Source organism: Diabrotica virgifera, chromosome 7 (genome assembly GCF_917563875.1).
Source record: "Diabrotica virgifera virgifera chromosome 7, PGI_DIABVI_V3a".
In the NCBI taxonomy this organism is placed as follows: Eukaryota; Metazoa; Arthropoda; class Insecta; order Coleoptera; family Chrysomelidae; genus Diabrotica; species Diabrotica virgifera.
The window spans coordinates 198,460,320-198,473,117 of record NC_065449.1 but is presented as its reverse complement, the minus strand read 5'-3'; the positions used below and the strand labels follow the sequence as shown (position 1 = coordinate 198,473,117).

The window sequence follows — 12,798 nt, the reverse complement described above, 5'->3', positions numbered from 1 at the left end:
TTTTGCATAATTTTTATTTCTTTTTACACTACATACTCACTTTACTCACTCTATTTTCAACCACGATCTCTCTTTGTGTAATACCGTTAAAATCACAATATTTACAGATTGTCACTGGACAATCAATATTTTAATTTTTTTTAAATTTTGGTATATTTTAATTATGGACGCACTGAAGAGGGAGATTGGTACATGCAAATCATCACTTGAACGAAATTTGAATTGGATAAGCAATTTTCTCGATAGTCAAACTGAAACATTTGAACTAAGTCATAGAAGAATTCACTTAATTAATGCATTTAATAATTATAATGATATTTGTAATAAGATAGACACTCACAAAAATGCTGATTTGCACACAGAAAATAGAGAAGAAGTTGAAAATAAATACTTCTCTGCTATGTCTCGAATTGACGGTAAATTGGCGCAATTTTCGAAAGTTAATTCTTCTTCTTCGGTACCTTCTCAGTATCAACACGGTAATCATGCTAACTCCAACGTACGCTTACCACCTGTTTCTGTTCCTATATATCATGGCGAGCCCAGTAAATGGGTCTCATTTTACCAATTGTTTTCCTCAATTATAAAGGATAATCACACACTCACCAAAGCTCAAAAGCTAATTTATTTGAAATCTTCCCTCCGCGGAGAACCCTTAAATTTAATTGATTCGCTTGACGTAACTAACGAAAACTTTGATCTCGCTATTGACATACTCGAAAAGAAGTACGACAACAGTCTTGCTATTATCAATTCTCACATCAATCTTATCATAGATTTCCCTACACTCACAAGGAGCAACTATCGGTCACTAAGTGATTTTACAAACGATTTAAAAAGAAATATTGACTCCTTAAAGGCTCTACAAGCTCCCGTCGAATCGTGGGATTATCTCTTAATTAATTTAATAACAAGAAAGCTCGATTTTGCCACCAAACGATATTATGGGGAAAGAAGAGATAGAAATTACACTCCCACAATTGTCGAACTTTTTGAGATCCTCAATGAACGCTGCAACATTCTCGCAGACCTCACAAATATCCCAGAATCAAAAAGGGACAAATCACACGCTAAATCTAACTCCACTTCTCTTCTCTCAAATACATCTCCACCTCTCTCCTCTAGTAATCATATCAAATGCAATTACTGTAATAATTCAGCGCACAAAATATATTCCTGTAGGCAATTCGCTGCCCTCTCTCACTCAGAAAAATATAATTTTTTAAAATCGCGAGACATGTGCTCTAACTGTCTTGGTACAAAACACACTCATGCTCAGTGTACTTCTCGCGGTTGTTTTATTTGTTCTAAAAACCATCACACCCTTCTGCACCAAAACTCGTATGCAGAAAACATTAAACGTACTCGTTCTTCTCACGCTTCTCACCACGAAGATAATCGCAATGCAAGCACACATGTAAATTCTGCTAGATTTACACCCTATGCAGAAACCGCTCAACAGAATAGTAACAGAAATACACGTTATAATGCTTCTCGTTTTAATAATGATGCAAATTCGCAAGCACAAGTTGCTGATGCTCGCAGTCTCTCACCCCGCACCACAAATGCCATAAATTCCACTAACTCACTCCACGCAAATATTGCTCAGCCATCTTATTTTAATGACTCTCAAGAAGATGAATGTAACCCTAACGTAGCTCTAACCGTTACAAATAAACCTTTTACACACTCTTCGACTCTTTTACCCACCGCTCAAGTAATTTTAATTGACAAATCTGGAAATGCCATATTTGCTAAGGCAATCCTTGACTCTGGTAGTCAAAATTCTTTTATAACGGAAAATCTCGCTAATAAAATTAATCCCGAAATTTCTGGCAATGAACTAAAAGTTTGTGGCATTGCCCAAAGTTCTCACACTTCGAAATCAATGGCAAAAATCATGCTTTACACACCTGGTTTCGAACGTAATGTCAATTTAAACTGTGCAATAATTCCAAAGATTTCTTGCCAGCTACCGCAATTAGATATCAACCCTGATTTTCTTAAAATTCCAAAAGATCTCAGCCTGGCTGATAAATATTTTTATATGGAATCAAATATTGAAATTCTGATAGGAGCAGATGCTTACTACGAAATCCTCTTACCGGGTATCGTAAAATTAGGAAAAAATCTACCCACACTCTTCAATACAATATTTGGATGGGTAATCGCCGGTAATATTCCAAACGCAGCCCATTCTAAACAACAAAACATTTCTTTATTTTCTCACTCTACAAATGTGTATTTTGACAAAATCAATTTAACCCATAAAACACCATCCGAGAATTTGAATATTGACGAATCATTTCCTATCCCAAGAAAACGTCTAAAATCTCATTTTAAAAGGCATTAACAAAAATGAAAATATTTCTTCCCTTTTTAGGAAACACAGTTCAATAACCGACCTTACCCTCAAAATATTACCGCTAGCATTGTATAACTAGACAATGCCTCTATCTACTCAAGTACCCAAGTCACCCGCACTTTCACTTGTTGACAATAAATTTGAAAAATAAAAACACCACAACAGTTCACTCAGGGCAAAACGCCTATAATTTATGACACATTTACAGTTACCCGCGACAACTGATTTGTAAATTTAGGTCAAAACCCTTTTGTACAAAATAGTATATACACTAAGAAAAATGAAAAAAAAAACAAGTTTTGTTTATTATTGTAAAGAATTATCTCTTGATTTTTCGCAATTTATTTGTAAATATAATTTTTAAATAACTCACAACTGAAGATAAAGTTTCCCATAATCTCTTCTTCTCTCAAGCAAATTTACTAAAAACCGCACTCTCTCTCTCCCTCTCTCGCTCTCTCTCTCTCTTTCGATCTCTCTCTCCCAATCGCTATCTCTCTCCATCGCTCTCTCTTTCTCTATCTTGCTCTTAACATTTATTTTTCCTCCTCTGGCGCGGGGGGCAATTTATGTTAGATTTTCTAACATAAAGCTAATTATCATTTCTACTTATATAAGAATCTTAATAAAATTCGTCGAATCATTGATAATTTCAAACGAACACATCTGCCCTTTGTAGCTTCCAAAATTAACCAATTCCGAGAAAACATTTGCTTGTCCCGTGGCCTCCCATTTCAGTCGGCGATACAAGGACCCGTGCACTACGAAAACATTCTAGGTTAAGATATATCCGGTTCCCAGGGTTTGGATCGAAATTAAGAACAATTCTTTCAACTTGACAATGTGTGAAGCTGTCTTGCTGTCGGATTTATGTATCCTTAAACCAATAAAGGCCTTTGTCGTTACTGGACTAAATTAAACCTTCTGTTTATTTCTGAACGTAAATTAGACACGCATAGGACATTGATGAATGAGTTCCACTTCTTTTTGGGGACCCAAAGGAAAAAGGAATCCTTATGCCTAAGTCGTTTTTAGTCTCTCGTCTCTCAATCACTTATTCGTCAACTACCGAGCTAATCGGTCGCGTCTCTCGCTCAACTCTGAAAGTATTCACGTCTCGTATTTTCCTATCGCATTACACGGTTTTTCACGCGAATCTTCTCTCACTTGTTACTAATCACATGTTTCACTCTTAAATCGCGGTTCACTTTACTGTCAATTGCACATAGCAAATTTATGTATGTTTTTTTGTTGTAGTAAAAACAATAATAATTATTTTGTACGATACTTGTAAATATTAGTGTTTGTGTTAAATAAACTAATTATCTCACACGTATTTTAATCATTTCAACACCGATTTACACCTTGCTTCGACTCGACAAAGAATATCAGAGTCTAATTATATCAACCACTATAGAAGCTGGTTCCCCTCTTGTGTGAAGGACAGGAGATATTCACCAGGTCCTTTTACCACAGGTGAAGCGTCCTACACACATTTAGTTCACTGAAAACAATTGCAGTTTGCTTTGGTAGTAAAAAGGTTTAACCGTGCGCTTGAACCGTTTTACCACAAAACTATTTTTAGTATTCTGTAAAAACAGATAGTAATAAACGGGTTTAAGTGCGCTTGAACCATTTTACCACAAAACTATTTTTATTATTATGTAACGTGTAAACACATGTTAATACAGGATTAATTTCAAGTAAATAAATATTAGATTTGTGACCAATTTTGAAGACTAATTAAGTATTATGCAACGTGCCAGTTGTAGTTACACTGTGGATAACAGCTGGGACAAAAATGATTAGTAATATGTAGTTAACATCTGCACTTGAACCGTTTTACCAGTAACATTTATCAACACCACGTACCGATTCAACGTACATTTTTTTAATAATTGAAAAAAAGGAATGATATAGTAAGAGTAATAATATACCCTTATATTTTTATCATTTTATAGTACACTGTACACTAGATATATTTTAGTTTAATGAATCCTAGAATTTATAAAACTTAAACAACTTTGAAGCTGATTATCTCAAATCTATCAAAACTGCACTTAAACCCTTTTACGTCTGGCCCCCTCAATTTACATAACAGGAGAGAAGTAGTTGGTAGTTTAATAAAGGTGGACAATAATAATCTCTCAAAATTGTTATTGTCCACCTTTATTAAACTACCAAAGGCAGTACACGCCACAGGATATTTACAATACAGAACATTTACGCTTAAAATCACCCTGAAAAAATTACATGGAAAACTACAAAGAACTGGGAAAGGATACAGATGATACCCCTTCATATTCAGGAAAGGAATGAGAACGAGATAAGCTCTTTTCGCTTTTAATGTGGTGACGCAAAGATATGTAGATACGAATCATTGATTTTCAGAAAGCATTTTTGATAAAGTAGGACGTCAGAAACTTGTAGAACTGCAAAGAAAAAATAATGGAGACATACATATTATAATTAATAAATAGAAACTTTTTAATTCCTGGGTTTTTCGGTCTTATAAATAAAACACTTTGTTATGGCTTAAACGTTTCGGCTAGTTGCCATTTTCAATAAGCACTTTAATTAATAATAATAAACATTACATAATTATAGCACTAAAATTTACATTGCACTTGTTGGCTTGGCGTTTTGTTGTGGAATGCGAGCTTGACTCTTGAAAACACATGGTAGAATTCAAATTGCCGTCCGTTAAGGACCGTATTTAAAATTTTTTGCCAATGGTACATTTATAAAAATAAAATCAATTTATTAAAATTAGTGGATTTTCCGAACAAATGTCGAGCATGTTTGCAAAATATATCAATGTTGGGCATAAAGCGTCTAAAACATCGGGGCAATGTTTTTCAAAATTTAAACCCATTGTTACTAAGGATCAGCAGTCAGATGTTGTTTATAAAGTAAATTGTAAAGACTGCAATTCGACATACATTGGGCAAACATATCAATATATACATAGAAGGGTTGTTGCACACAAACATAGTGTACAAACCAACAAGGTAAACACTACAGTATTAGCCAAACATTCCATAGAAAATAACCATGCTTTTGATTTTGAAAATGTACAGATTTTAGAAAAAGAACAAAACTATAACAAAAGATGTATATTGGAGATGATTCATATAAAGAAAGATCAACGTTGTATAAACAACAAAACTGACACCAAGGATCTCTCCAATATATATCATAATTTAATAAATTGATTTTATTTTTATAAGTGTACCATTGGCAAAATTTTTTAAATACGGTCCTTAACGGACGGCAATTTGAAATTCTACCATGTGTTTTCAAGAGTCAAGCTCGCATTCCACAACAAAACGCCAAGCCAACAAGTGCAATGTAAATTTTAGTGCTCTATTTTGTAATGTTTATTATTATTAATTAAAGTGCTTATTGAAAATGGCAACTAGCCGAAACGTTTAAGCCATAACAAAGTGTTTTATTTTTAAGACCGAAAAACCCAGGAATTAAAAAGTTTCTATTTAAAAATTCACGGCCAGGAAATAACAAAATTATAATTAATATGTATTGGAAGCGAAGAACGACCGTCAAAATTAACAATTATGAAACAGAAAACATAGACATCAAAAGAAACGTTCGACAGGGATATGTGTGTTGTCTCCAATGTTATTCAACCTTTATAGCGAATCTATCGAAGGAAGAGTATGATATAGCAATAAATGGAAAATCTTGAACAACATAAAATTTGCAGATGACACTGTTATTTTTGAGAAAAGTCTAGATGCACTTCAATATTTAGTAAATATACATAAAGATGACAGATGTAACTAAATAGTTATATTAGAGACTATGGAATTACAAACCACAACTTAGTCAGATGACATAAAACAACATGAAATACAGAGATGAAGCCTTTGTTCTAGATATGGAAGTTCTTGGTTGATTAAATGGATAGACAATTCAAATTGTTTCAGAATAGATTCAATGCTAAAACTTTAAATAACTTACATCTGTCTATATTGCATTGATCTCTCAGACGTCACAAAAGCTCTCCCCCTTGTTCCTCTAGATATTCTCGTTGATGCTAATACTTCTCTGCTAATTTTGTTGTATCCTGTAGGCCCCGTTGGTTGTGCTCCACAAGTTTCCAGAGCAACGAAGTCGTCCACGTGTAAGGAAGGTGGTCTAGACGTGTTTGGGGGTCGAGATCGGAAGAGGTCCGGTCGCTGTGGTACGCTCCTTGCAAAACCCCTTGCTCTCATAGGTGTGACTAAAAATTAAATATTTAAATTTGGTATATTAATCCGATTCACTAAGAAGATATAGTAATTTTTAAGTATAACAGTTAATTTTTTATAAAAAAAAATAGTTAAAAAATAAAGTGTTACTTCCTTCGAAGTATGCAAGAAATTTTTTTAATGAAAATTTCTATAGGCTATACTATTTTAGATAATATACTATTTTAGATGGCGGAAAAATATCAACTTAGCGTCAGCATGAGATAAGTTAATGTAATATAAGTTTGACATTTGGCGCAAATCGGTGATAATTTAATAATAAAACCGATTTGCCTATTTATTATTTGACTTCTTTCAATTTTTATAAATTATTAAGTTGTCAGCATTGGTTCCTATTGGTGTAATAAAGAACCCTATTGAATTTCGATCAATAGCACCATTGGCGTGCATAGGGGTAATATGACCAGTATGCGCGCCAATGGAGAATATAAAATTCTTAATTGTATATCAAACAATGCGCAATAACTACCTCTTAAAACCTACCTAATTTCAATTGCATATCTCAACTGGTTTTAGAGCAATAAATAAATCGTCAATTTGTAAGAAACATTTCAACATCCCGTATCTCGGAAACGAAGCATTTGCGAACATATGTTTATAAAGCAAACTGTCATTATTTTTTCATGCAGAATTACCCCTTAAAGTTTGCCTCCTTATTTAGAAACACCCTGTATTGATGAAGAACATGGCTATAGTATTTTTACTACAAAAGCAAGATTACGTAGGTCAAAATTTCTGACGTAAAAGCACTGTAAAAACATTAGAATGTGACTTTTCATCATGGCCACGTTTATGTCATTACTTGTCAGATATTTTTCTTTGTTTTTGTTTACTATAAAAATTTATCTAATTATTTATTCTAATTAATGATGTCAATCGGATTTCATCAATTACCGAAATATATTAATCATATGCCAAAATATTTGTTAATGTTAACGAAAATAATGATATTCCATAACATCAACTCTAGAATTTAAATTTGTGTAGCACAGCTAAAATACTACACCAACACGGAACTTCTTGATCTTGAATAAGCGTCCACATGGTATAATATTTTAATAAGAAAAACGTAATGGCGATTACATTGAGAATTTTAGAATTATATCAATTAAATAAATAAAAACATTTATTATTATCAATAATATAAATTTTCTAAAACAATTATTTAAGTTCAATATTCCAAAAAATAATAATTTTAGTTAAATATTTTAGACATTCGTACGCTACTCATACATTCAAACACAAATGACAGTTCAGTGTTGCTGGTTGCGGTCAGCCTGGTCAATGAAACACATGCTGTGAGCTGTGAAATAATCTATTTTAATGATTATACCTATTACACTATGATAATATTCTAATTAATATATTTCGGAAAGTAATGAAAAGCAATTGACATCATTAATTAAAATAAATAATTATAGATATGTATTATTTTTATAGTAAACAAAAACAAAAAAAAAAACAAAAAAATATCTCTGACAAGTAATGACATAAACGTGGCCATGATGAAAAGTCACATTCTAATGTTTTGACAGTGCTCATACGTCAAAAATGTTGACCTACGTAATCTTGCTTTTGTAGTAAAAATACTATAGTTGTTAAAGTACCTAACTTTTTTATTATTCAACATAAGCGAATTAATCAAAAAAAAAACAGAATGTAAAGAAAACCTGAGGCTACAGTTGGGTTTTAGCTTCAGTATTTTATAAATGCTAGAATATTCCACAGAGTGTGGTGAACTTTCAGAAAAAAATCAGTTTGATTGGTACACCCGGTATACAGTGACAATTTACCTGTCTAGCAACAATTTTATTACAGCGATATTGTTAAAGAATAAGGTTATAACATGTTAAAAAATCACTTAAATCGAACAACAGGTTTAGGAAATTCGAGACATCAAAAATGACCCATTTTTAAGGTGGTGCGTTAATTTCTTGGAGTAGTGCAGTTAGTTTATATTATGTAATCATTATTATTCTATGAAAGGTGATAGATTCAATTCTCGGATCACATTCTGGGTCTTAAGAGATCCCGGTAGTAATTATGAGGACCGGATCTTACGGGAAATTTTAAAGATCTGTGTTCCGCATTCAGAACAATAAGACACTTATATTATATACCTTCATAGCACTTTTAAATATTAAATTATAAAAGATATATTTGATTTTTAGAGAACGTTTTGATATTACAAATATTAAAAATACACTTACTAAACGGTTTCTTCATTTTCATGCCTTCATCTTCCATTCGTTTTTTGTCATCGATATTTTCAATTCTCGATATTCGACACAACTTTTCGATTTCCTTGACAATGTTAAAATCTGATCTTAAATTCTGTCGACAGACCTCTATTAAATCACAGGATACCTAAAAAAGAAATAACAAAATTGAAAGCAGTTGACTTGTTTTTGACGTGAACATTTCTTATCGCTCGGTATGATGATGTTGCGCAGGCCCAAAATCCTCTTTAGCGTCATTCGAAAAATCGAGACGCGTGCAGTAACCTTGCGGTATACAGTAATATACATAATAATAATTATACATGCATACAGTCGGAAAAATAAAATAATACCCATGAACGATCATATTAATCACATATTATTAAGATAATTAATAATCTATCTCTCTCGTCTGTTATTTATAGAAACAAAACAGCAAATACAAAATATGTGATTGTGTGTGATTGATATGATCGTTCATGGGTATTCTTTCATTTTTCCGACTGTATACACTTATTATAATTTAATATACAGTAGACTCCCTCTATAGCGAGAACTGAAATGGCGCACTAATTACCTCGCTATAAGCGAATCTCGTTATATCAGACTACAATAATATTGAAATTTTTTGATGCCTCTTACGTAGTTTATTAGGTATCGATGGTCGACCTGAACAGTGAACAATGAGACTTCGCCATCGAAAATTGTAAATTTCCTACAATATTCAATATCGGTCGATAGATAAACAGGAAGCAGTTTATTACAGGCGGTGGAGTTTAATACAGATATCAGAATATCGATAATAACACAGATGTTGGACATTTCTATATACAAGCAGTTGGGGTATTTATTTATAGCCATTACTGCGCTAAAAATAGGTAAAGAAACATATTCTTCGATTTCATTTTTCCTCGTTATAACCAAATATGCCTCGTTATAGAGGTGTTATAGTTCAATAGGAATTTCATGGGACATTTAGTGTACCTCGTTATAAGCGAAACCTCGTAATATCCGTATTCGTTATAGAGAGAGTCCAATGTAATATATTTTTTTATAACAACTTTAGAACGACTGGACTGATTTTATAGGAATCATGTACGAACTACAGAAGAAATTCACGAATCAATGATATCTTCGGTATTACTAAAAAAATTACAACCATACGCCGAAGAAATAGTTGGTGACTACCAGTGTGTTTCAGGAGTGTAAGATCGACTATCGATCAAATTTAGACAAATGCTTGAATATTCGTCAAATCGAATATTTCAACGTGAAATAACCAAAAAATGAAGGATTTTTCGGGAAAAACTCATTAAAACTTTTTTAAAGAGTTTAAAAAAGCTTTATTTTAACTTTTGATAAAAGTTTCTAAAATCAAAACTAAGCGAGTTACGCTCAAAATAAAGCTGGCCCCCTCTTTTGGTAAAAAAAAATCGTGAATATCTCCCTCTATTTAGGACCTATAAATGAAATTAATCGTTACCGCTTTACCATTTACTTTCTATATGTATCGTTTATACGATCTGTAAGTTTGACCAATTCAAAGTGTTTATTTTTGAAAAAAATTAGTTTTATTACTTTTTTTTTAATTTTGGAAAAATTCCCTTTTTTCGAAATAACTTAAAAAGTATTAGTGATACAAAACATCTCAAATACAGTGGAACCTGCTTAATTCGAACTTCCATAATTCGAAATCTTCTTTAATTCGAATTTTTATTCTGGTCCCTAGCATTTCCTATATAAGTAATGGTAAAAAGTCGTGAATAATTCGAATTATATTTTGGATAATTCGAACTTTTCTACTATCTTTTCTGAATATCTTAGAATCTTTTGTCATTACTGAGAAGCTAGATTCTAAAAAGCAGCTAAAAATTTCGGATCTCTTTGGAAAAAAATAAAGTCTGTCTTTTTGATAACTGGCAAATGTTTTAATTGGTATTTTTGGCCGAATTTTGTGGGCCCATTTTTTTAGGTTGACAAAACTCGGGCAAGACTAGTTACAAAAACATCTCCAAGCGATAAAAATGATCAACTACTGTTTTTTTGCTGATCAACTACTGATATTTATCATTTGCAGATGTTTTTGTAGGCAATCCTTGTTTTTGTAGATTTATTTTTTAATTAGAATTTTTGGATAATTCGAATTTTTTTAACGGTCCCCTGAGATTCGAATTATCCAAGTTTCACTGTATATACAATAGAAAGCTATCTAGCCGCTGTGGTCATTACATGCAAAATTTTCTTATGTTTTAGGCGCTTCAGCATTGTTGGGGTGTACTACACCCCACCTATCGGATGCCGGGTTAAGCGGATAATTACTTAAAGTTTCTCTAAAGTTTGTCTTTAGGCGCGGTATTTTTTGAGCAATCCTTCCATTGTGATATTCTTTTGTGTATGAATATGTTAAAATAAAAATAATGTAGTTTTTGCTTTTATAAATATTTTAGTTTTATTCTGTTTTTCTGTAAGACAAACATTAGTTAAGATATGGCTGTTCAAATTTTGCATACACTCGTGATTAGTGACTCGTTCAAGCCCTTTCAAAAATAAGCACTTTGAACCGGTGAAACTTACAGATCATATTAAAAATAGGTACATAAGTAAAGTAAATTGTTTGTAGAGTGGTAACGATTAAGTCGCGTAAGTCGCTTTGTTTTGGTGCTAGAAACTTTTATAAAAAAATAAAAATAAAGCCTTATTTTATTACACGCTTTTTTTACGCTTTAAAAAAGTTTTAACGAGTTTTCCCAAAAATTACTTTATTTTTTGGTAATTTCACGTTGAAATAGATTTGGAATTTGATGAATAAGAACGTATTTTTCATGAACTACAACTTTGCTTTTGCTGGTTCTATAGACTTCACGAATATGTACATATTTTTTTTGTTTTTCTATAATATGCTACATTTTTGCTAAGAATATTTTTTCGATAATATACTTAATTTTTGAGATATTTGCGGAAAACCGCCGGAAAACGTGTTTTTCTTTTGTTGAAAAATAAACATTTTCAAGCGCAAATAACTCGAAAAGTATTGACTTTGTTAAAAAACCCTATAAACAGGCCCGATTCTATAAATGGGCACGCTGGGCACGTGCCCAGGGGCGCACGAGCCTGGGGGCGCCAAGAGGGCGCAAGAAAAAAAATAATAAAAAAAATAAAAATTTTAATAATAGTTTAAAATAAACAAATATTTTCTGGAGATCGCGGCAAATTGTAAACAAAAACTACGAATAGCGATTTAATCATTGGGAGGGTATCAGCGTAAAATACACCACCACAACCCGACCTCAACGCCGCGCCCGCGCCGGTCCTAGACGACGGAACAAAGCGGAAGCGCGCCGCTCTACATGTGTCTATTTTTAGCCCGCCCGCCTCCCCCCACCGTCCTCACCACAACATCCCTTTTGTCTCTTGACTCCACAGTCAGGTATTAGACACTGGACAGTCTATTGTGGCGTGGTCTTTCCACGGTTGCGCTGTTTGTTTACGTGCATCGTGCATCAGTTCTTTCAGTCGAGCGCTTCGCTGCTTCTTTTTTGATGTGATTGGTGACTAGTGAGTGTAGTAGGCTACTATGAGTGAGAAAAAGAAACCTAGTGGCGCTGAATTCCGTAAACGTGCAAATCAGAGAATAGCGCAAGAGGCGATCTTCCTAAAAAAGGTTCCTAGAATAAGTAATTTCTTTAACGTTGTATCTGATGTTCATACGAGTCAACATAATTCTAATGACAAAAATGTTGACACTCAAAAAAGCTTGCCTCAAAATGAAGCTTCTGCCTCATCATGTTCAGATAACATAAATCCAGCTTCAAATGATCAGAATTTTTGTTCAGCTTCTGAACTATCCTTACCATCCACCACATCTCGTACACATCATTCGCCTAGTAGGCCTAAGCAGGTTACCGTAGAACCACTAAACCCATATTCTAGAAATAGTTTTGAT

At 32.9% G+C, this 12,798-nt stretch overlaps 1 protein-coding gene across 1 annotated transcript in view; it reads right to left on the bottom strand.

Annotated features, from left to right (window-relative positions):
- The window catches only part of LOC114335229 (protein virilizer), a 61,336-nt gene that overhangs the window by 4,311 nt on the left and 44,227 nt on the right, over nucleotides 1-12,798 (bottom strand). Inside the window, exons 7-8 of the mRNA XM_028285427.2 lie at nucleotides 8,847-9,003; nucleotides 6,347-6,608 (exon numbers count right to left, since the gene is read on the bottom strand). Of these exons, the coding sequence (XP_028141228.1) occupies nucleotides 6,347-6,608; nucleotides 8,847-9,003 (419 nt within the window). The remainder of the gene's footprint in view (nucleotides 1-6,346; nucleotides 6,609-8,846; nucleotides 9,004-12,798) is intronic.